Consider the following 24,708-nt stretch of genomic DNA (forward strand, 5'->3'; position numbering starts at 1 on the left):
AAAACAAACAAAACATTGTATTAGGTAGGATAAGTCATCTAGAGGTGAAGCTCACGGGTAAAGACTCGCGTAGCATGCAGGAAGCCCTGGGGATTGGGCCCCATCCCCAGCACCACGAAATAAGCAAATAAATAAATAAGATACCACGTGTGATAAAATTCCCTAGAACGTTCCCCCTTGAGCCAGTTGTGCTGCACAGGCCTGCCATCCCAGCCACTGGCAAGTGCGAGGCCAGCCTGGGCGACTTAGAGGAGGCCCTATCTCAAAAACTAAAAATAGGGCTGGGAATGTAGTTCAGTGGTATAATGTGCCCCTGGGTTCAATCCCCAGAACCAAAAAATAGAAAGAACTTTCCCCCTTGAGATTACACATGAAAACTGGGTCGACCACATCACACTGACACCGACTTCCGGCAGCACACTTGTTGTGAAGGCTCTTGTCACTGGCAGAAGACTCAGTCGCAGTTCTGCAACTTCTGTGAAGCTTAACGTTCATCACAATCATATATAACAAAATCAAGAACACGTGTCGGCAACAGCCGGGCACCCGGCGGGGGTCTTCCTGCGCATCACCTGGCTAGACAGAGCAAGCTGCTAGTTCTCGTCCCTATTTCGGGGGGTGGTATCGGGGATTGAACCCACTTTACCACTGAACTTCATCCCAGCCCCTTTCATTTTGAGACGGGGGCTCGTTAAATTGCTCAGGTTGCTCGGAATTTAGGGTTCTCCAGCCTCCCCGGCAAGAACCTGGGGTGACAAGCAAGCGTCAACTTCCTGCTTTTGACAAAACAAAGTTTGTGCTGCGCTTCTCGCGGGCACGGGGGCGCCGAGGAGAGTGGGGGGTCCGAGTCGGCGAGATTCCAGGTGCACGGCAGGACTGGAGGTGGAGCGGCTGCTGGGCTCGGGCTGGGCTCGGGCTCGGGCTGGGGTCCCGCCCGCCCCGCTGGGGGCCAGCCGGAGGGTGCGGAGCCGCGCCCCGCGTGCACTTCAGGACCCGGATGTGTGGCGCGTGGGACCCGCGGGGCTTGCACCGCGCTGCGCGGCTCCCCACTGCACGCACCGGCGACCCTGCGGCTGAATAACCGTCCCTTCCTCCAACGGCGCCGCCCGCAGACCCGGCGTGCACCTGGCAGTCGCCACGCGCAGGGAATCCTAATACCTGGCGGTATTGTAGTGGCTACCACCGCCCTCTCGCTCTGGACACGACCCCGCCCCCACCTGCGTGGGGTTCGTGCCCCTTTAAGAAACCAGATACCGCCAGGGGTGGGCGTGGTCGCCGCGAGCAAAACGAGGAAGGTGGGAGGGGGTTCGACGTCGGTCGGATCTGATTGGCTCGAGGCTCGGGCGGCGGCCGCGCGCGCGTGCGTAGTACACTGCGGCGCGCGCCGTGGGGAGGAGCGCGCGCCGGTGCTAATTGGCCCGGGAGGCGGCCCCGCCCGCGACTGGCGGGCGGTCACGTGACGCGACGGCTGGGGGCTCCCGGCGCGGGGGACGCTGGTGGCCAAGATGGCGGCGGAGCTGGTGGAGGCCAAAGTGAGTGAGTGGCGGCGGCGCCGGCCGGGCCGGGCGGGCGGCGGGTCAGGGGCCGGGTGGCGGGCCGAGATCCGCGCCTTCCGCCCGGGGCCGCGCGGCGCGGCCCGCCCAAGGCTGCCCTTCCGGGCCCCGCGGGCCCAGGGTGCAGGGTGCGGGCGGGGGGCGGGGAGGCCGGGGGCGGGGCCCCCTGTCCTGGCCGCGGCGTTCCCGCCGGGTCGGTCCGCGGCTTGAGGCGGGGTCGTCCCGGCCGACCCCAGCGGCTCGGGTCCCGGCGTCTCTGCGCCCCAGGAAGGCCGCGCCTCCCCGCTGCAGGCTCGGTCCCCCGGGACAGCGGGGCGGGTGGGTACCCCGCTCCCCGAGCAGGACTCCGGGCTCTTCGGCTGTGGGTAGTGTCTGTCTCCTCGCCCCGCTCGCACCGAGAGCTGGTAAATGGGTTTCATGTCCCCGCTGTGCAGGCCTGGGGTCTGTGACTCCCTGCCCGGAAGGGTCCCCGGACTCCCGAGGTGGTGTTCCGTCACCCCTGTCAGCACCCGGGTGGCTGAGCCAGGGGCCCAGACCAGCCCGCACAGTGCACGTCCTCGTGGGGTCTGCGCCTCGAGTTCGGTTTGGAACCTCGCCTCAGCCTCCCTGTCAGTCCCAGAGCCCCGCCCCCTCCTGACACCGAGGGGACACTGGGCCCACCCTTGGCCCTCCCCGTAGGGTGGAGCCCCGACCCCGTTCTTGTTCAGAGGTCTTCCTAAGCTCTCCTCAGCCTTGGATCCTGCCTTCCGACTTAACTCTTGGGAGCGCACCTCTGCTTTGGGGAGCGCTCATCTCCGCACTCCAGGACCAGGTCCTGTTCTGTATGGTATCTTCAAACTCCACTCCCCACAAAGTCCGCTTGGTGGGTCAGACTTCCTCTTACCTTGCACAGCCCGAGAACCTTCACATCCTTGCTTTGACTCTGTTATTTGCTTGTTGTCTTATATTGATCTTTGGAGGGTCCCTGAGTGGTTCCAGGATAGGTCTCTTTAGGCTGCCATCGCTGATGCCCCATTCTCTGGGCCCAGATTCAATGTTCTATAGATACTTTCCCTTCTCTTGGCTTGGGACCTCGTTTAACTCTCTTGGGACTGACTGAGTTTAGAGCGTCTCCATCCCTGGGACCCAGATGTGGGACCAGCATCCTTGCTGCTGATCCTTCTTTCTTCAGAAGTGTGCTCAAGACTCCTGCTCCTGGGGAGCTGTGGGATACCAGCCCCCTCTGCTCTTCCTGTCTCCAAGTCTCGAGCCATCAGTGCATCTTCCTCCACACTCCTTCCTCTCCTTACTTCCGACCTTCTCTGCCTGATGGGAGCCAAAAGGCTCTGTGGTTATAGGTTCCACCCACCTCCCTCAGAGCACTCTCCCAGACACACTTCTCTTCCTCTCTGGGGTTTTGAGAAGTAGATACCTCCTCTGAAGACGTGGACATCTGAATTTTGGACCCCACCCCACTTTGACTGGGCTGGGGCTGCATTCTCTCATAGCATCCAGTGCCTTGAAATCCAATCTGATGAACTCGGCTTGACCCTCTGGTGGCTGTTCCCCCATCCCAGCTAAGCCAGGTTGACCCTCTTTTAAGTTCTCTAGGCCGTGAGCCTCTGCTCAGGGGAGCTTGGGACTGCTGTATAACTTCCCAGGCCCTGGGTGCCTCTGTCTCCTGGGGTCTCTTGCTGCTGCCTTGAAGTACCTTAAATGTCATTGAAAGCACCCTTTTCTCAGAACTTTCTCTAGCTCATCGTGTGAGTGACTGGAGATTTTGTTGTTTGGTGTATGTAAGGGCTGTTCCAAGGGGAGGATGCAGGGACTTACTGGTAAATAAGTCTAAGTCTTCACTTGAGACCTGAAAGAGGGTTTGGGGTGCAGTTTGCAGCCTTGGCACACATGTGCATTTCCCTGGAGGGGGTCTTACTCTCCGCCTCAGGGCTCAGAGGAGTCCACACTGCAGAGGCCAGGCATAACTGCTCTTTCTGGGCTGATGTATCCATGTGGTTCCTAAACAGGTCCAGAGTTGAAGCTTGACTTGCCATCCAGGCCTGGCACTGTTTGTAAACGCAGTTCTGACAGGCAGGCGGATCCGGATGAAGCTGGGCAGGAAGTGATCTTGGAGCATTCCAGGCTTCTTCCTGAATGTTTGGCTTCCCTGGGCCCCCCATGATTCCCCTTCTCAGTGTCAAGGGCAGGCTCCTTGGTTGCAGCAGCTGTGGAGAAATCTGAGTCGCAAGCATATGGCAGGAGAGGGGTGTGCTGGATGCTCACTGTGCTTGGGATGTCCAGCCTGATTGGAGGGGCTGGACCTTGGCAGATGGGGGCTCCAGTGGATGATGTCAGCAGGGCTGTGGGCCTTTGGTGGATCATCATGGTCGGGGCTCACCTGACAGCACTGTCCCTCCCTCTTAAGGACTTGGGTCTCTTCTAGAAGAAACATTTTATCTGCAAGCCCTTTTCTTTCTGCACAAGGTAGGAAGTCAGTCCAAGGGAAGCAAAGCCTCTGGGGGCCAGCAGGACCCTGGGGAACAAGTGTGCTGGTGAGTTAGGGTCCACTGGGTAGCTGGGTGTGGTGGAAGGAGACACCTTTGGAGCCTGATGGCTGTAGATCCAGGCACACTCTGGCAGCTTTGGGCCAGATTCCCTCTTTGTCCTGGGTTTCCTCACCTGTGTGATGGAGTGGGTTCCAGGGAGGCCTGAATATGGAAAGGACCTACTGGTTGCCTGGCACATAGTAGATACTCTAGAGCCACAGTGTCACACAGTACAGGAGAAAGGCAGCCGCAGGCAAAGGCTACTGGGGCTTTCCAGGAGGACTGGGCAGCCAGGCATTTGATTGTGTGGCTCTGGGCCTCGACAGCCTCTGCCTTTTGCAGGACCCTGCTGTGGTACAACTGAAGGCAGCCCAGAGCCCTCCCATCTCATGCCACCAACCAGGAGCCTGACAGTGACCCTGGGCCACCTAGGAACCCAAGCTCCTGCTTCCAGGTCTGCATCAATCTCCTGCCTCACTCTTAAGTGGGCAGAGACTGGGAACAGAGGTTTGTGGCACCCAGGCCACTGTGTAAAAACCTGGTGGGGCTCCAGAAGCTCTGACTCCGACTGTCCCAGGCAGGTGTCAGTGGCTCCTTGGTTCCCATGGGTACATGTGGCCTTGTGCACCAGCTTGCACTGTTTTCCATTCCCCTGGAAGTCTCTTTCTTCCACCACATTTTATCCATCCCAGGCTGGTTTCAGAGCTCAGCAGGGGTGACCCCTGGCCCATCACTCAAGAACACTTGGCTTGCGTTCCTGTCAGGAGGCCCTCACTGCCCTTGCTGGCAGGCTCCTGAGAGAGAGTACCCCAAGAGCTGGAGAATCCCAAGTCACACACTGGGACCCTCTGAGCTCTGACTGTTTGATTTAGCCAGAGAGACCTGGCCAGGAAGTCAGTGCCAGAACCTGCCGAGCCCCATTCCTTACTGTGCGCCAGCCGTGAGCCTGTGTGGCTGCTGGGCCCCTCAGCAGCGTGCAGCCAGGACTTGTGACTATGGACATGTGTGGCTGTCATGACTGGGAGCTCCTGACCTGGAGCAGGCGAAGCCGGAATGCTGCTTAGTACCCTGTAGGGCCCAGAATGCCACCCCATGAAACAACTTGGCCCAGCGTCCGCAACACTCGGGGGAGTCCCCACCTGGGTGCTACAGGAAGCCTCAGCAGTACCCAGCTGTGTCTGTGCCCAGTGGGGAGGAGGCATTAGAGAGGAACTGTCCCTAGCCTCAGTCAGGCCTTGGTCCCCGTGCCACCTCTGTTGGTCACCTCCTGCCTACCTGGCAGGGCTGTTCTAAGGGTCAGAGTTGGGCATGAGGGGTGTGTGGCCCCGGCAGGTGACAGCAGTAAGTAATCGCGGCTGTGCTCTTCCACAGCAGGGCAACCTGTTAGTGGCTGAGGCTGAGTGGAGCTGCTGCAGCGGGGGCTTCATGTGACTGGCCTCACCTGGCACCCCCCAGCATCCCCACGAGGCTCGGATTGTTATCCGCGCCTGTGAAGACCGAGAGTTGGAGGGGTTGTCAGCCTTTGCTGGCCAGGAACTGCAAGGGTTGTTCACGGCAGGATGAGATTGCCAGTTCCTGTCTGGGGTGCTTTCAGGCTTGGAGAGGGAACCTGAACTAGCTGGGGGTGGGGAGCCTGGCGCTCTGCTGCAGTGGTGGGACCTAGGAGTTTGCAAGGGGCGGTGGGGCGGGGCCGGCTCAGGCCCAGGGGCAGGGGGAGCTGGCAGCCAGCAGAAGCGGCCAGGTCCCGGTGGGTGAGTGTTGCTTTGCAGCATTCCTGGTTTCCAGTCCTCCTCCTTCAGCACCCCTGATGTCACGGGCTGCGGTCTCTGAGAGCATGTGTGTGGTTGCTCTTCCTCAGAACATGGTGATGAGTTTCCGAGTCTCCGACCTCCAGATGCTGCTGGGATTCGTGGGCCGGAGCAAGAGCGGGCTGAAGCATGAGCTCGTCACTAGGGCCCTGCAGCTGGTGCAGTTCGACTGCAGCCCTGAGCTTTTCAAGAAGATCAAAGAACTCTACGAGACGCGCTACGCCAAGAAGAGTGCGGAGCCAGGCCCGCAGCCCCACCGGCCCCTGGACCCCCTGACCATGCACTCGGCCTATGACCGGGCCGGCACAGTGCCCAGGACTCCCTTGTCGGGCCCCAACATTGACTACCCCGTTCTCTATGGGAAGTACTTAAACGGACTTGGACGTTTGCCCGCCAAGACCCTCAAGCCGGAAGTCCGCCTGGTGAAGCTGCCCTTCTTCAACATGCTGGACGAGCTGCTGAAGCCGACTGAGTTAGGTGAGTGGCACCTCCCCACTCAGCACCAGCAGCCGTGCAGCCCGCCTTGCACATGGCAAGCGGGGAGGGACCTGGGCTTTCCTTCCCAGGCAGCAAGGGGACTGCCTCTGATTGTTGCCATGTAACAGATTGCCCCCAAACCTAGCAGCTTAAATGACAGGTATCAGTCTGCTGTCAGACTCTGTGGGGCTGGAGGTGCAGCCTGAGCCTGCTGTCAGGTGCTGCCCGGGCCAGGACTACCTTACCCGATGACTTGACTGGGGTTGGGGGAGCCACTTCCTTGGGTGGTTGCCGGCAGGCCTGGGTTCCTTGCTGTGATGCCCTGTGGCCCTGTGCATGGGCTGCCTGAGCGTCCTCCGAACACGGTGTCTTGCTGTTCTAGAGCATGTGTTCTCAGGGAGAGAAGGGGAAATGGAGAGAGAGCCAGGGTGCTCACATGTAAAGGCAAGGCCAAGCTAGAAACCATGCTTGTGCATCTGTGTGCCTGTGCATGAAAGACAGGTACTGGGTCGCTGTGTTTTTGCAGGCTGGCCTTGAACTTGTGAGCTCAAGTGATCATCCCACCTCAGCCTCCCAAATAGCTGGGCCTGCAAGTGTGCATCTGCACACCTGGCTGCCACAGTCTTTTTATAACTGGACAGGCCTTTCCTTCACTCTGGCTGTTTTGTTGCTCACATCGATGCTTCTGGTACAGCGTGGGATGGTGCTATGCCAGGGTATGGTTGGCTTCCATTTGCTCAGTCCTTGGGGAAAGGGACTGAAAAACCGTGTCTGACTTTCTCTCCTTTTCCCAAAGATTCTTATCTCTGGCACCAGCCTCAGGACTGTCCTTTGACAGCAGGTTCAGGCCAAGGCAAGGCTAGGCTTCCACATGCTCGCCTGAGGCTGGACAGTCGGGTAGAGGGGACCAGCAGGGTTCCAAGGTCCTCTTGTTTATTTCATTGTCCCCACCATTGACATCTGCCGCTGTGTGCCAGGATCTTGCTGTACCCAGCTGTAGACAGGCCCAGAACCTCTCTGTTCACGATGGTGTAAGCAAGCTCTGGGCTCTCCCTGAAGCCTCATTCACACAAGCTGCAATGGGTATTGACCCTGGGCTCAGCCAGTCGCTGTCCTGAGGTTCAGGGCCAAGGATACCTGGCTGGCCCCAGGTTCCTGGGTAGGCAGGTGTCCAGCCTCTAAGGCCTCTAGATGGGAAGCGGAATGTGCGGGGCCTCTACCGTGCCTACGTCTGGGCTCTCAGATTTTACTGGGTTCCCGAGCATGCTAAGAGACCCCACCCTTTGTCTCTCCCCACTGCCTCCATCTCCCTTTCCAATTTGTTTACTCACATAAGTAAATGAGAGCCTGCTAGGTGGGTGCCCAGTGCAGTGCCAGGCACTGGGCATGCAGCAGAGACAGGCATTCTTCCTAGGACCTCATTTAGGGGTGCAGGACCTCCATCCTGTGGCCTACTCTAAGGGTCCTGCTGCTGCCTCTGCACTTTCCGGTCAACCCTTTCTGTCCTCACAGAGTCTATATCTGCCTGCTGCAGCTGGGCCCACAGAGGTCACACTCCCTGGCTTTCTGGGCCTGGCAGCTCAGGACCTCTCCATGTCCACCCTGCTGACCCAGCGTCCTGCCAGGCCTCCAGCGAGGACCAGGGGCCCCTCTGTTGAGCACTCTTCAGCTCTAGCCAGACCCCTCTTCTGCCCTGGAGTTCAGAGCCAGGAGGCAGTACAGGCTGCCTCTCGGCTCCCACTGACCACCCTTGGATATCCTGGCCTTGTGAGACTGGGTGGGAAGGACTCTGGCTCCTGTTGGTGCTGCAGGAAGTGAAGGGAAGAAGGGCCGCTTTGACTTCAGCAGCCCACCTAGAAGACCCACCCTCCAGCAGAGCCTCTCAGGAAGCACGTTGGCCCAGCAGCACCTGTCCAGAGTCAGGGGTGCATTGGGGACCAGGCTCCTCTAAGTTTGCTGACCGGCCCCTGGTGGAGTCCACTCTGGATGCTGGCAGCTATTCTCCCCTGGGGTTCTCCTGGCTTCCAGAAGAGCTGGATGGTTCTGAAGGTCGAAGTGGCATTTTGAACTCCAAAGGTCTTGAGAATGACTTGAGAAACAGGGAGACTGGGTCCCCCACCTTGGATGCTGGGGGGTGACAGGTTGGAGGTGACTTGAACCCGAGGTGGCCAGCCTCACCTCCTGCCTGAATGTGGGCTTGCTTCCTGCCGCCCCACAATGCATTGCTGTGCCCCTGTCCCCCAGAATCTGGTCACCTGACCTCCGGGAGAGCCCACTCCCCGTCTACTCCAGGAGCATTCTGCTCTTGTCAGAACAAAGAGGCCGACCCCGCCCTGCCTTCCTCCCCACACTCCCCCATCTGCCCTGAGTCTGGGAGGGCTTCTCCCACCAGGGTGCGCTGCCTCCCCTAGACTCCCCTGCCCTGTGCATGTCCTTAAGGAAAGGTTCTGTGGGTACAGAGTCTGGATCCAAGGCAGCGGTCCCCAAAGTTCCAGGACCCAGCTCTGTCCCAACACCCAGCCTGTCCATGATTTGCCTGCTTCGGGAGGCCCAGCTCTGCCAGCTTCCCTTTCCTCCTTCCCTGACCATGACCCACTAGCCCAAACAAGGCCCACGCACTCGAGTGGATTCCCCAGAAGAGCTGCGGCTGGCTCTGGGACGGGGACTGCAGCAGGCGGCCAGGACAGGACAGGAGCCATAAATCACTCCAGGGGAGGGAGGACGCCAGTGCAGACTGGGAGCTGCGAGGGCTTGGAGCAGATGGTCCACCGTGGGGGTCAGGAGGCCTGCCCAGGTCACAGCAGCCCAGCTCCATCCTCCCTGTCCTGACCTGGTTCCCAGCAGCCTGGGCTTTGCACTGCCTCCTGGGAGAGGTCAGCTTTGGAACCCAGCCCCCTCAGCAAGGGGAGCCTGTGGCCGGTGAGCCTAGGGCAGAAGGCCATCTTGACCTCAGCCAAGAAGGGCTGGGGAGGACCAGGGGTCCAGAGCCTCGTGTCAGAGCATGTGAAAGAGGCGCCCTCGCGAGCCATGCAGGGGGAAGGGAGTGCCCTGCTAGCAGAGTGACCTGCAGCAGCACCAGCAGACCCACGCAGGCAGTGTGAGTGGCCTCTGGGCCACGGCCACCCCAGACCTCCCAGGAGTAGCAGCATCAGTGACGGCTGGAAGCTCTGGTCTGGTGCTGTCCTACTATGTGCGGACACAGGTGTGTCCCTTTCCTAGGCTCCTAAGCCCTTCGGTCAGCAGGGGCCTAGTGCCAGGCAAGGCATTGGCATTCCCCTGGCCTGGTGTTGCCTAGCAGGGTTACTTGCCCTCGCGGGGGTGTAGGCTGGGGGCTGTCTGCAGCCCTTTTGTGTGTTTGTGGAGGAGTCGACAGGAAGGCTTCCCGGAAGAGGCCCTACTCCAGCCCACACGCCAGGCTGAGGAGTTGGCCAGCCTAGAGGGGCAGGGAGTGTATTCCAGGCAGAGGGACCACTGGGAGCAGAGGCCTGGCGTCCAGAGGGCTCATTCATGGGACTGAATGGAGGCCATTGTGGCCTAAGCGTGGGGTGCCTCAGGAGGAGGGACAACAGCCTGAAACCCCAGGGGCTGGCCGGCAGAGGGCTGCAGCTTGCCTGGGGTCTAGGGAACTCTTCTGCTTTTGTTATTTGTTTGGGTTCTTAATTTGTTTATTTGTTTATTTTTAATTTTATCTTTTGTTATTGTTTTGGAGTTTGAAGACAGTGCTTTTTCACTGAGCTACATCCCCAGTCTTTGTATTTTATCATTTTGAATTTTGAAACAGAGTAGGGCCTTGCTGAGTTGCTGGGAGCCTCGCTCACCTGCCGAGGCTGTCCTCCAGCCTGCAGCCTCCTCCTCAGCCGCCTGAGTTGCTGGCATTTGAGTGTGCCCCCAGGCCCAGCCGGCCTCAGTTTTTGACTTTTTTAATGGTACTGGAGACTTAACCCAGGGTGCTTAACCACGGAGCTCCAGCCCCAGCCCTTTTTATTTTTTATTTCGTGACAGGCTCTCACTAAGTTTTCAAGGCTGATCTTGAACTTGTGATCCGCCTGCCTCCTCAGCCTCCCAAGTTGCTGGGTTTACAGGTGTGTGCCACCACACCTGGCTTGACATTTTTTTTTTTTATTTAAGTTGTAGATGGGCACAATCTGTTTGTTTGCGTGTTTATTTCTTTATGCGGTGCTGAGGATGGAACCCAGGGCCTCACATGTGCTAGGCGAGCGCTCCAGCACTGAGCCCAGCCCAGCCTCTTGACATCATTTCTTGATGTTGAGATTCTCCCCTATGGTCAGTGCAGACATGCGGGGTGCAGAGAGGCAGAGGCCCACCTGCTGTCACAGTCAGCACAGCCTGGCCAGTGGTCCCTTGGGGGCGTCTAGATCCATCCTGTGCCCTGGAGCTTGGGTGGTCGTGTGGAATCCTGTGGCACCGTCCCTAGCTCTGGGAACTGGGGCTGGCTAGCAGAAGGATGGCTTCCACCAGCCGTGTAGTAGGCCCTGGCCTTCGTGGGGACACACGTGGTTGGGGAAGAGGGGCTGGCCCCTGGGCCTGCCCAATTCCACCTCCACCTCCTGCCCCTGCACTGCTGCCGCCGCCTTCGCCTGCTTCGCCTGGCCTCCGTGGTCACTTCCCACAGGTGGTGGTTCCCCTTGGCAGCTGAGGAACCTTGTGAAAGAGAAGACCCACATGCTTCTCTGCCAAGAACCTGCCCATCTTCTGCCCTATGACAGCTCCCTTCCCTCCCTCTGCCGCAGCCACACAGGCCCCTCGCCGTGCCCCGCACTGCCTCTGGGAGGGGCCTGGACAGCCCACCCTCACGAGCCGCTGCTGCAGCAGAGCGCCCTCCCAGCCTTCCTTGCCTTCTCGTCCCCGCCATTCGTTCATCGTGTCAGCACGGGGCCTGGGCCTGGCTTGCTGGTGTGGGTGGGTTGGAGCAGGCTGGGGCACAGGTGGGCACAGCACAGGCAAAGATGTGGAGCTGAGCAGCAGCCTAGGCCACACTCTCCAGCTGGCCGCTCTTCACCCATCAGCCCAGCAACCAGGACTGGGTTTGAACATCAAGGTTCAAGATTGGCAAGGTCCTCGCCCCTTCAGGTTCTGAACCCACCGGCCCTAGTGGGGCTGGATGCAGCCCATGTCCTGGCGCTATCCAGCTCAGTCACATTGCCAGGGGTGGAACCAGTGGTCCTACCCGTCTGCCAGACTCTGACCCCACCATGTCCTGGTTCTGCCTGGGGTGCCATCCAGGACCTGCTTGGCACCCTGGGGTCTCTGGTGAAGGGCGCACCCTGCTGGGCAGGGTGGAGTGGGTGGGCAGTGTGTAGGTCCACAGAGGAGCTCTGGTAGGAGCCAAGGAGTCTGTGCGCAGCGGGCGGGGTGGGGTCATCAGCCTGGAGGTGGGACCTCAGGCTGGGAGGGAGAGGGTCCTGTCTGAACGGATTTTTTTGTTTTAATATTTTAGTTGTGGGTGGACACAATACCCTTATCTTATTTTTCTGTGGTGCTGAGGCTGGACCCCAGGGCCCCACGCATGCCAGGCGAGCGCTGCACCGCGGAGCCCAGCCCAGCCTGGGTTCTCTTTTAATCTTAGGTTGCCTTTCCCCTTAAACTTGTGCCATGCTGCATGTGTTCACCGTAGAAAGTCCAAGCGACAGCAAGGGATTTACCAGCTGTAATCCAGCTACCCAAGGGGGCCCCAGCATGGGGCTGCTCCTGCCGCCTCTCCTTGAGCCCTGCCGGGCATTAAATATTCATCAGGGCAGGCTCCAGGCCCTCCTGCACAGAGGCCCCTGAGGGTTGTGGGTTGCCTGGGCCCAGCTGGTCCGGGATCCCTGTTCCTGCCCTCTAGTTCTGGGCCACGAGGCCCAGTGTGTGCAGAAGCCTGAGGGGCAGCGTGCATGTGAACCTTGGGATGAGCCTCTTGCCGGTCCGTGCCCTGCCCAATGGGCCTCGCCGTCCCCGGTGCAGGAGCCAGGGTAGCAACACAAGTGCTTTCTGGGTGCTCGAGGTCCGCGCCTTGACTTGGTGCACGTGTGCAAGCCTTTGTGTGCCCACACATACACCAGCCCCTTTTGTGGACCTCATGCTGACGTGGCCTCTGAGAAGGCAAGAAGGCTGTGGGGAGCTTGACTGGTTCCCAGGTCAAGGTTGTGGGGGCTGCAGTTTTTGTACGAGGTCCTCAGAGAAGCCTTTTATTCCGTGGCATTGTGCAAGTACAGACACAAGGGCCATGAAGGTGGTTGGGGGAGGAATGTTCCAGAAGAGGGCCCAGTGAGTGCAAAGGCCCTGAGGCGGCATATCTTCAGCTGATGGAGTCCTGAGGAGGAGACTGGGTGGCTGGGCCTGTGGTCCATGTGGACAGGAGCCTCCTGGAGTGGTTTGGCCCTGAAGAATCAGATGGGGAGTGGCCATGGGAATGAGGGGCAGGGGTTGAGTGGCTGGGAGGTTCCCCATCTGTGGCTCTTTGTGGGAGTTCAGGGGCCTGATGGGAGCCCAGGTGGTGTTTGGAAACAGCCTCCGGGACTGGCCTAGGGAGTGGGTGTGGCAGGACAAAGGGGAAGGGGAGCCCAGGGTGTGCCTGAGTTGGGCCCTGGACACCAGGCAGGGTGCCCTTGCTTCTGACCAGGGTGGCAGAGGGCACATGGTTTTTAATTTTTTTTTTTTTTTTTTTGGTGATGGGGATCGAACCCAGGGCCTTGTGCTTACAAGGCAAGCACTCTACCGACTGAGCTGTATCCCCAGCCCCACATGGTTTTGGAGAAGATCCCAGCCCTCTGGATGGGGCTGTGCCGCAGCCGAGGTGTCAGCTCACCTCTGCTGGCTTCTGGAGGCAGTGTCAGGACCTGGACCTGCTGGACAGCAGATGATGGCATGCAGGGCCGACCCCCAGGCCCCAGAGCCAGGCCTGGTGCCGGCCAGGTCTCACCTAAAGGGGACCCTCTGCAGGGAATGGACTAGGATTCTTGGTCTTTGGTGGCTGGGTTCACAGGCCTTTCTCACTACTTCTAAGCCCCCTGCTGGGGACCGTCCTCTACTCCTGCTTCCCAGGAGACAGCTGTAGGGTGGAGTGGTTGGGGGTGGCATTTTGATCTCCTGCCTGGTCTTCTGGGCCCAGCTCAGGTGTCACCTGTGAGGTCTCCCCTCCTGCTTCCAGAATAATTGCCCCCCCCCAGGCCCCTGGGCAGATCTGGGCCTGTCTGCACCCCCTCCCCAGTTAGGTGGCACTCACTCAGGGACCAGCCAGGCCCTCAGCAAGCAATCAGGTTTGGCTGCAGCGGCATGACTGTCCCTAACTGCAGCCCCAGTGACCCAGTGGTGGCACCCAAGAAAGGGACCTGGAGCACAGGCCTCGTCTGCAGCCTAAGCTGCTCTTTTTTTTTTTTTTTTGATATTTCTTTAGTTGTCAGTGGACCTTTTTTTTATTTAACATGCGGTGCTGAGAATCAAACCCAGTGCGTCACGCACACCGGGCAAGCCCCTGAGAGCCAGCCCAGCACCGAGCTGCTCTTAAGTGGAGTGTGTGTCCTTGCTCCATGTCACCTAGCCTCATGGTCTGGGTTCACAAAGTTCTAGGCAGGGTTAGCAGACAAGAGCCAGTCCCACAGAAGCTGATCGTCAGAGGGCCCGGCCTGCCCACTGGGGTGCCCACCTCCTGTGGCAGCCTCAGAGGGTTGTTCAGCCAGACAGCGCGGTGCCTGGGACGTCGGCGTCCTGTTCTGAGGGCTTGCAGCGGCAGAGGCCTCCAGCACCTCCCCAGCCACGCAGGCTGCCCGTGCTCGGGCCCGCGTGCCTCCGCTCCTCGTGGGGAGACTTCACGAGGTCTTCCTCCAGGTCCAGGGGTGTGCATCCCCCGCTGTAGCCAACCACGCTTCAAGAGCTTCACTGAAAAATGGCGTCGGCACTAAACGTAGAGGATCTCTCTTGTCCTTGTTCCCACAGCAGCACAGTGCACAGCTGCGTACACAGCATTGACAGCATGTTGGTGTCATGCGTGCCCCCTGAGGTAACAGAGCGGTGGGAGCTGGGCACCGTGCCCACACCTGCAATTTCAGCCACCTGGGAGGCCGAGGCAGGAAGATCGAAAGTTCAAGACCAGTCTCAGCAACTTAGGAAGATCCTGTCTTAAACTAAAAATTAAAAGGGCTGGGCAAGTGGCTCAGCCTAAGTGTCTCAGGTTCAAAACCTGGCACCAGAAAACAGAATAAACAAAGACAGTCTGCAGGAGCAGCTCGGGTTCCTCACAGGTGCCACAGCACCCGGCGCCAGGGGCTGGAGCGCCTGCGGTTCGGGTGTCTGCTGGGGCCCTGGGTCTGTCTGCACAGGTGCTTCTGTCCTGCAGCAGTGGCTGGAGATGTCTCCTGCTGGGACGTTGAGGACAGCCGGGCAGGGGTCGTCCTGTACCGGGCTGCACCCCAGCCTTGTCACCTCTCTTAACAGCTGCGTCGCATCCCTTGTCTGGGAACCAGGCGTCTTCAGGCCACATGGGTCAGCAGCATGGTTCCTGCTGGTAGAGCGCTCCGGATGACCTGCGGGTGATGTGTGGCCACGGGCCTCCGTCATCCTGGCCATGCCCTCTGGTGCCGTCCTCCGCTGGGAGTCCGTGCTCCTGCCCTGCTGCAGCTCTCAGTCCCACCCGGACTGCAGTCCAGCAGCTTCTCGGGGCTGTTCTAGACATTCTGCAGTGGCAGGCTGGCGTTGCAGCTCAGGGAAACAGGGCCTCACGAAGCTGCCCAGGCTGGCTTGGAACTTGCCATCCTTCTCCCTCAGCCTGTGGCATAGCTGGGATGACAGGCGTGGCCACCACACCTGGCTAAAAAGAAATTTTAAGTGGAGGTGTCGGGGTTGTGCAGGCCTCGTATGGGTGCTGGCAAGTCCTCCCCATTCTGCTTCCTGAAAGAGCATCTAAGCCAGGCGCGGTGGCACATGCCTGTCATCTCAGCGACTGGGGAGGCTGAGGCAGGAGGATCACGAGGTCAAAGCCAGCCTCAGCAACAGCGAGGCACTAAGTAACTCAGTGAGACCCTGCCTCTAAATAAAATACGAACTAGGGCTGGGGTGCGGCTCAGCGGTCAAGCGCCCCTGAGCTCAATCCTGGTACCGCCTACCCCCCATTGAGCTGGAAGGCTGAGGGTCTGGGCTGCTGTGTGGCTCGTTGACAGTCCTGGCTGACGCTGTTGCTCTCACCGCTCAATCTGGCTGAAGACAGAGCCTTGGCTTTGTTCAGCTCCTGTCTGCTTTTCATTTTTTTTCTTGATTTTCTTCCTTCCATTGACTTCAGCTTTAACTTACTCTTCTTTACCAACTGCTCATAGAGGAAGCCTAAAACATTCATCTTAAATCTTTTTCCTGGCCAGGCCCTGTGGCATGCGGCTGCGATCCCAGCTACTAGGGAGGCTGGGGCAGGAGGATCCCAGGTTCAAGGCCAGCCTGGGACACTTAGTGAGACTGTGTCTCAAAATAGAAAATAAAGAGGGCTGGGGCTGGGGCTCGTGGTGGGCCCCTCCAGGCTGTCCACAGCACCACAGGACAGAGGATGCCCGCTTGTAGGGCGGCACTGCAGTGTGGCTGCGCCCACAGGGCTGCTCTGCGGGGTTTGTGCACGTTCCTCAAAGGTTCCCTCTCTGCCCTGCGGCTCTGGTTGTGATGGAGCAGGAAGGGAGGTGGGCAGCCCCTGGCTCCACCCTTAGGAGGTGTTTGGTGATCTCGAGTGGGGCCCCACGGGTGGGCCCGCCGTGAGCAGCCTTGGCGGCTGCTCTTGGAGGCTGCCTTCCTGGTCCCCATAGGCCTGTGGTCTCAGGTAGGACCAGAGTCCGAGGACGTGCAGAGCCGGGCTGGCCCAGCTGTGCCGTTCTCCCCTCCTGCATGGACGCCCGAGTGAGATGGTTTCCTACACCAGAGGCCCTGGGCAGCCCTGCCACATCCACAGGCCCTGCTGGCGCTGGCCTCCCGCTTCCTGTCTCCTGGTCTGAAGAGGACCTCGGAGACGTGGCCGCATGTGGGGCCAGAGCTGGGGGCAGATGTGGCCCTGACCCACACTCGTCTTCAGTCCCACAGAATAGCGAGAAGCTTCAGGAGAGCCCGTGCATCTTCGCCTTGACGCCGAGGCAGGTGGAGCTGATCCGGAACTCCAGGTGCCTGGCCCCTCCCAGCCTCCAGGGACTGTCCTCAGCGTCTGGCGGTGGCCCTGGCCCTGCTCAGGAGAGCCCACGGCCCCAGGCGTGCCGGACCCCATCCCTCGTGTCCCGGGCTCAGCTTTGGGACGTACCCTTCAACCTGAGGTTGACTCCTCGTTCCCTATCATGGGGTCCCTTAGACGCTACAGAGGGGGCCAGGTGGCTTTGGGCTGTAAGGTGCTGAGCAGTGTCCCTGGCCTCCAGCACTCAGCTGGAGCTCCCCAGTTGTGACACCACATGTCCTTCAACATCACCTGTTGTCCCCTAGAGGCAGGGTCAGCCCAGGTGAGGCACCTGAGCTGTAGCGGGTGGCGACCAGGGACCCCCGAGAGCCCTCCGAGCCCCTCCCGCCTCCAGCTAAGACAGAAGCACACTGGGAGGCCGCGTGTGCCAGGCATGACTGGGTGCCCGTGCCCTGCACCCCCCTGGGTTCACAGCAGCACCCCCCTCCGTCTTCCAGAGACCAGCACCCTCGGGACGGAAGGTCAGCTGGGGTGCAGCTCGGAGGCAGAGCGCGTGCGTGTCACGTGTGAGGCCCCAGGTTCCATCCTCAGTGCCGCAGGAAAGACAGGAGAGCTCACTACCTGGCTCACCTGCGGGCCTGGGCAGGGCTGGGTCACAGTCCACGGCTGAGTCCGTGGTTTCTGTCTGGCCTCACCCACCATCCCTGCCCACTGTGAGCCCCGACCCTCATCCTGGCTCTTGAAATTGGTCAGGGTTTATGTCCAGCCTGGAGGACACGGAGGTTGACTGCCCCAGGCGCCCTGGCCTGCCCTCCTGGGGTGCGAGCAGCACTGCCACACCGCTCTCAGCTCGGCCCCCTTGCCTAGGGGGCGGCGTCTTCCCAGCATGGGCCTGGTGGCTGGCGACGCTGGCGAGGGTGCCCCCTGGATCGCCCGGGAGAGGCGCTGGTGCCCGGTTGGCGGGTCAGTGTGGCGCTGGGCTGCTGCTTCACTGACCCTCCTTTCTCCTTGATTGACTTGGTGCCACAGAGAACTGCAGCCTGGAGTCAAAGCCGTACAGGTGGTCCTCAGGTAGGCAGGTGTGCCTGCAGCCCGGGACCCTCGGCCACCCCTGCCCTGGCACGGCCCTCCCGCACCCCCACCCCCAGAGCCCGCAGACTCCCGTGCACCCTGCCGCATGTCCTGGCGTCCAACCCCTGCCGCCCGCCACCGTTGGTGGGGCCAGCCATCGCTTCCCACCCCACCAGCCCAGTCATGGAGCCCAGAGCAGCCCCGCCCTGTCATTGCTGTAGAATCTGTTACTCGGACACCAGCTGCCCTCAGGAGGACCAGTACCCGCCCAACATCGCTGTGAAGGTCAACCACAGCTACTGCTCTGTCCCGGTGAGCCTGCTGCCTGCGCTGCTGGGGTGGAGGGCAGGGGCACCACTGGCCCCACGGTGCCCTGAGCAACGTGTCTGCTTCCAGGGCTACTATCCTTCCAATAAGCCTGGAGTGGAGCCCAAGAGGCCCTGCCGGCCCATCAACCTCACCCACCTCATGTACCTGTCCTCAGCCACCAACCGCATCACCGTCACCTGGGGCAACTACGGCAAGGTGAGTGTGCCACCCAGCACCTGCCCTGGCCCCCAGGCCCCACCTGGCCCTGACACCTGCCCTCTCCCCAGAGCTACTCGGTGGCCCTGTACCTGGTGCGGCAGCTGACCTCGGCGGAGCTGCTGCAGAGGTTGAAAACCATCGGGGTCAAGCACCCGGAGCTCTGCAAGGCCCTGGGTGAGCTGCGGTGGGCTGCTGGGGACTCTCCCTCCTGGGCCTGAGGGGCGGGCTTGACCTGTCCGGGGTCCACACAAGGAAAGCCACCCATGTGGGTCGTGGTACCAGGGAGGCCAGGAGGCCTGTGCAGGATGCTGGGGGTGGGACATGGCTGCTGTCCACAGGGGTCGAGCCCTCAGGCTTCCCTGGGTGGCTCTGGCCTGGCGTTGGGACAGGCTGGAGTCACAGTTGGCCGAGGGTGACGCGCACAGGACAGGTCACTTTCTGTCTTTCCTGTGCTCGTGACGTTCGCTGTTTTTAAGAAACGAAACCTAGAGCTCCTGAAAGACAAGCCGCGCGCCCGCAGGCAGGAGCAGAGGGCCGCTTCCTGGCTGCTGCAGGGCTGCCAGGCGCGGTGCTCAAGCTGTGTGGCCTGGACAGCTGCTGTCCTCTCCGGTGGCCGTGTCTGTATGAGGACAGACCACGCCATCTCGGACAGGCTCCCTGGGCCTGCCTTGCTGGGACTGGGCTGTGGTGGGCTCCGCTGTCCTGTCCTTGGAGGGGCTGTTGGGTTGGGTTTCAGGGCGGGGCCCAACCATGGGGCCTGTGGATTCTGGTGCCACCTGGAAAGCCGGCTCAGGAGCTGGGCGAGGACCCGCCCACTGTCCGCTGGGCGTGCCGGCCCCTCCCTCTAGCCCAGGCCCTTGCAGATGGGAGGGGTTCTGGCACCGGCCCAGATAGCCCCGGGCTGTACCCCAGCTCTCAGCCACCCCATGGCCTCCCAGCCTGGGAGGGGCCTTGGAGGCTCCCTGTGTGAAGCCCTCTGCCCACCCCAGCTCTTGAGGGAGGAGTCATAGCCCACAGCCCCTGATGTCACACAGGAAGCCCTGTGGGTAACCCAGCCCTGTCCCCACGACCAGAGGGAGACCAAGGCAGAGTCATAGTTAGGACTCCGTGACTCCAAGACCTGTGCACCTGCTGTGCCACCTCTGCTCCTCACCTCCACCCCCAGCAAGGAGCCTCAGCACCGGGGCCACAAGCTCTTGAGCCCTGGGCCCCACTTAGGGCCATGGCGGCAGGTGTCTGCCCACAGCCAGCCACAGGTGTGGCATCTCCACCATTGGGTTTCTGTCTCCAGGAAGTTCTGTCTTTTGTCTCACTTTAGCCCTTCTTGCTACATACACTGTCTTCCTACAAGAGAGCAGGAAGGCTTTGCTCTAAAACCAGACGCATACCTCTGCCCTCATGTCTGCCTGGTGTCTGGTGGTCCACCCCCAGCACTTAGCCACTGGGGCCCTGGGGGAAGTTCACACTGAGGTATGAGTGCCTTCCGGGGGCCTGCTCAAGCAGGGGAGGGTGCAGGGGGCCGAGCAGCCAGGGCCTGGCTCAGGGGGAGGAGCCTTCCGGCACCATTGGCCCCATGGCCTACCCACCCAGCCCTTGAGTGCCCAGGGCTTTGCAGAGATCCTGGGCTTAGGCTGCTCAGAGGAAGGAGAGTGCTTGAGTCCCCACAGACTGAGGTCAGGAGGAAGCAGGTGTGGGACCGAAGGAAGGAAGGGAGTCCCAGGCAGAGGAGATGGCTTCCTGGAGGGCCTGATGACAGTCTCCTGCGAGCCTTCTGGACGGAGTGTGGTCATGCCTGACTTCTCCTGTCCTGAGCAGGGTGGGTGCAGGAGCGTCTGGGAGCCACCTTATGGGTCCTCCATGGCCTTCCTACAGCCTGTGTGGCTCCCGTGAGCCCTCTTTCCAGGCTGCTGCATACTGTGCACAGATGCCACCTGGCCTCAGGGTGGGTCCCCATCACGCCTTGGCAGGTGTGCTGGTGGCAGAATAGCCATCACAGTGGATGCTCTGTAGGTGCTGGGTGCTGCCAGGATCTCTCCAAAATAGGTCAGCAGGAGCCCTGCAGGTGAGGAGGCCGTGCTAGTGCCTGCTGGCTGGGCATAGCCTGGGCCCTGGGGCCTCTTTCAGACGCTCTTTGCAGCCCCAAGTCTGCAGCCCAGCCTGGGTCCCCACCAGGGAAGCCTCTCGTAGAAATGAGTGCATTCTGTGGGCTCTGTGACCCAGGCTGCCTGTCTCCTCCCCTCTAACACTGTCCTCTGTCCCCTCCTCACAGTCAAGGAGAAGCTGCGCCTGGATCCTGACAGCGAGATTGCCACCACCGGTGTGCGGGTATCCCTCATCTGCCCGGTGAGCAAGCAGATTGCCCCTTGTTGCTCCCCTCCCAGAGCTGCATGGCCCTGGGCTTCCTCCATCTCCACCTGGGTGGTGACATGCAGCTGGCGTGGGAGCACGGGAGGGCAGGGGGTTCGGCCTAGGTCCCCTGGGTGCTCATGGCAGGGAGTGAGTGGAACGGTGCGGCCAGGGCTGCTCAACCCGCCCTCCCCACAGCTGGTGAAGATGCGGCTCTCGGTGCCCTGCCGGGCGGAGACCTGCGCACACCTGCAGTGCTTCGATGCAGTCTTCTACCTGCAGATGAATGAGAAGAAGCCCACCTGGATGTGCCCGGTGTGTGACAAGCCAGCCCCCTACGACCAGCTCATCATTGATGGGTGAGTCCCGGGACCCAGAGGCAGCTGGGCGCTGTGCTGGGCCAGCCCCTCGTTTCCTTGGATCCTGGTGTGCGGAGTGGAGCCAGTTGCTGGTGACTCTGGAGAGCCCAGCCCTGAGCATGCAGGTGCGAAAGGCCCATTGCTCCCTGTGGGACTAGCAGAGCCTTTACTGGACAGGCCCATGGAGGTGCGTGCTGGGCTTTTCCACCTGAGATGGGCACCTGCAAGGCCAGCCACGAGGCTGCCGGGGAGTCAGTGGGGCCCCAGAAACAGAAGCGTCCCCAGAGGGAAGGTGAAAGACAGGCCAATAGCTGCTGGTCACGCCCCACCCTTTCCTGGTGACGCTAGCCTGGGACTGGCCAGCAGGCCCTCCCCCTGCCACCCCTGAGGGCTAGGGTGGGCTTCTCTGCCCAGATGGGAAGCTTGCTTAGGTCTTAGGTTTCCAGAAACTAAGCTCAGTTGTCCCTGGCACCTGAGGTGGCTTCTGCCAGGTGCTGTCCGCCCCTTCCTGTCCCCAGAGCCACTGTGGGCTGTGGAGGTCATGGGTCGGACCCCCTGCTGGAGTGCCTGCCCTGCCTCAGACTCGTCTCCGCCTGTTGTTCTGTGGTGCGGAGGGGAGCCCAGGGCCTTGGGTCTGGGGCAGGGGTCCACCATTGAGCCACACCCCAGGCTGCTCCCCACTTAATTGAGGAGGAGACTGAGGCTCAGGGGACTGCCCACCAGCCTCGGGCCCTACCCCATACCTTGCAGGTGGCTGGGCTGTGGTGACTTGAAGCCAGGTCTGGCCGGTTCTGAGCCTTCCTGGAAGGGCCTAGCTGCTGGCCTCCAAGTGGAGTGAGGAGGCCCCTGGGACCAGGCACGTGGGCTGGATCTGAATGGTTGCTCCGTTCTAACCTGGTGGCTGCGCGGTCCACCATCTGCCTTTCCCCAAGGCCTGGAGCCGGTGGTTCAGCTTAGCAGCCGTGGCTCCATCGCTAGGTCAGGTGCTGTGCCCTGCAGGGCCTGGTCCTGGCCACCAGGCCCCGGTGTTGCCACACAGCCCGGAGGTTCCTGGAGGGCTCTGCCCCATCTGTTCCAGACCTGTACCAGGTGGATCCTGGGTCCCCCAAGGGACTGTGGAGCCTGCTCAGGGAACACTCTTGGGGGGGGGCGGGGGACTGTTGCAGGAGAGCAGGAAGAGGGCTGGGGACCCAGAGGCGGAGTGGGGGTTCCCCTGGCGGGAGTCGCGCTACAAGCAGAGCCTTCCACACTTGAGTGACCGTGGCCCGCGGGGGGCAGGGGCAGGGTGGAAGTGGCCCCAGGTGGGACCAGGCCTCTCCTGCGTGGCCGGGACACAGCAACCAGTGTGCCCCGCATGGGTTGTGGGACGTGGTGGGCAGAACTGGAACTGGATCCTGCTGTCTAGTCTTGTGAGCTTAGGCTCTTGTCCCTGCCAGGGCCTCTGTTTCCCTTCTGTGAACTGGGGCGGGAAGGTCCCCATGTAGAGGGACCCAGTGTACAGCGTGTACCATACCCTTCGGGGACAGTGTGGGAGTGAGGCGCCCTGTCCCCACAGCCTCTGAGCCTGGAGCCACTGCACCTCCCTCGAGCCTCAGGCTCCTCACGGCCTGAGCAGTGCCACCAGGAGGTCCCCGGGCATGCACAGGCTCTGGTCAGCTCGAGCCTGCGTCCTCTTCTGGGAAGTGGGGGCATCTGCCTGGCGGTGCCCAGCCCCAGGGTGGAGCTCCAGTGGGGCAGCAGGCCCCTTGCCACCCTCCAGGGTGACTGGGGAAGGGCCGCCCGCCTTGCCTGTGGCTGCCAGGCAGGTGCCTGCAGGCCTGCGGCCACGCCTTCAGGCCTGTGCAGAAGGTCCCCAGTGCTCGGGGACCCTTGGTGCTGTCTCAAGGCCACCTCTGCAGAGGGCGGTGCCCTGGCGAGCCCTGTGGCGGGAAGGAGGGCCCCGGGTGTGACGCAGCCTGGTGTCACCCACCCGCCTCGCCCAGGCTCCTCTCGAAGATCCTGAGCGAGTGTGAGGACGCGGACGAGATCGAGTACCTGGTGGACGGCTCTTGGTGCCCCATCCGTGCCTGAGAAGGAGCGGAGCTGCAGCCCCCAGGGCCCCATCCTGGTGCTCGGTGAGTCCGCTGCCGCCCTGGAGCAGTCGGGGGAGCCGCCCCGTGCCCGCGGTGCATGTCAGCAGCCCCCTGAACACCTGTCCGCCTGTGTCCCTGTTGCCCACAGGAACCTCAGACGCTACTGGGCTCCTGCCCACCCCTAGCGTCAATGGTGGCGGCGGCGGCGGCGGCGGCGGCGGTGGCACCCTGGGCGGTGCAGGCAGCGGGGCGGCCTTGGTTGGCAGTGTGGAGAATGGGAAGCCTGGAGCCGACGTGGTGGACCTCACGCTGGACAGCTCGTCATCCTCAGAGGAGGAGGACGACGATGAGGACGAGGACGAGGACGAGGAGGGACCCCGGCCCAAGCGCCGCTGCCCCTTCCAGAAGGGCCTGGTTCCGGCCTGCTGACCACCGACCACACGACACGCAACTTTCCTGGTGCTGACCACGCGGAGGGCGGGCGGCCGGGCGCAGCGGGAGCAGCAGTTTCTCTTTTCTTTCCATGTTGGTTTGTTTTCTCCACCCTTCCCTGGCTCCTGGCTCCTGTACCTCTGGACTCTCCTCTCGGGGGATTAAAAAAAAGTAAAATGACAAAAAAAAAAAAAAAAAAAGTACAAAAACGAAAAAAAGAAAAATGAAACAGACGAAAAGACGAACTCGTCACACGAGGCCCGCCGGGAGAGCAGGGCTGCGGGGGGAGGGACCAGGAACCTCCCGCGACCATGCCAGCTGGGCCCGGCGACCACCGCGACCACGGACGTGCGTCTGTCCCCTTGCTTTGCTCTCTGCGACGCGTCCTCGCCTGGAGACCTCGCTGCGCCCTCAGCGAGCGCTGAGCTTAGAAGCCATGGGCGGGGCGGGCGCCACAGATGGGTTGTGATTTGAAAGTGCAATAACTTGGTATTCCGAAGACCCGGCGCGTGGCCAGGACCTCCCCAGGGAGGCAGGGCCCCGGGTGCGGCACCGTGTGGCGTGGGGGGGTCCGTTTTCTAGCCAGCTACCTCGGTAACTCCAATTCAGGTTAACTTCCCTACGGAACAGCACAGATGTCCACCGCCAGCCCTGCCCACGGGGCCATCGGGCAGGGAGGGCGTCGCGGCCGAGGGCGGCAGGTCTCTTGATTTGGGTTGGTTCCTCTCCCTTCCCGCTCCTGGGTTTCCCGACAGGTCGGAGGCTCGCCCGGCCCCACCCTGGAGCCTGGCTCTTCCAGCAGGGGCCCCGGAGGCAGCCGGTGGTGCCCTCCCCGCCGCCCTCAGCTCCGAACAGAGCTCCCTGGTCAGGAGGCAGGACCCGGCGCGGGCTGGGCCGCAGGGCGAGGGCAGGTCCGTCCTGCTGTACGAACTCCTGCCGGCGGGCCCCCCACCCTGCCCGCCCGCAGCCAGGCCGCTGTTTTCTAATATTTGTATTCTAACTTAATTGTTTTTTAAAAATGCAAATAAAACGGTCAAGGTGAAGCCACCAAGGCCTGTGCCGTTCTGTGCCCTTTTCTGTGTTGGGGTGGGGAAGCGAGTGACACCCCAGGGTCTTCCCTCCCCTGCAACAGCTGACTTCAGAGGCGCTGTGTCCTGCGAGGAGGAGGTCACTTAGGACCACCTGGGCCTGGCTTCTGGTGCCTGCCCCGAGTGCGGAGGCTGGGCACTTGGACTGGACGAGGGATGCAGACAGACGGATGCTCTGTGGTGGTGGTCAGGGCAGAGCTGGGGCACGGGGCAGCAGCCGGCGCTGGTGAGGATGAGGACGGCGGCCACTGCGGGAGGGGCCGTGGCCCAGAGGATGACGGCCCGCGGTCTGAGCACATCCCCACAGACTTGCACACGTG

At 61.4% G+C, this 24,708-nt stretch overlaps 1 protein-coding gene across 1 annotated transcript; it reads left to right on the plus strand.

The window, feature by feature from the left end:
* Positions 1–1,395: 1,395 nt before the first annotated feature.
* Pias4 (protein inhibitor of activated STAT 4) lies at positions 1,396–24,348 on the plus strand. Its single transcript, XM_047532558.1, is given in 12 exon segments — positions 1,396–1,532; positions 5,934–6,360; positions 16,403–16,487; positions 17,522–17,563; positions 17,785–17,875; positions 17,960–18,088; positions 18,160–18,265; positions 20,361–20,434; positions 20,636–20,796; positions 22,779–22,863; positions 22,865–22,910; positions 23,017–24,348. Coding segments are annotated over 12 exon segments (1,554 nt in total). The 5' UTR covers positions 1,396–1,505; the 3' UTR covers positions 23,298–24,348.
* Positions 24,349–24,708: the final 360 nt, after the last annotated feature.

Source organism: Sciurus carolinensis, chromosome 17 (genome assembly GCF_902686445.1).
Source record: "Sciurus carolinensis chromosome 17, mSciCar1.2, whole genome shotgun sequence".
Taxonomy (NCBI): domain Eukaryota; kingdom Metazoa; phylum Chordata; class Mammalia; order Rodentia; family Sciuridae; genus Sciurus; species Sciurus carolinensis.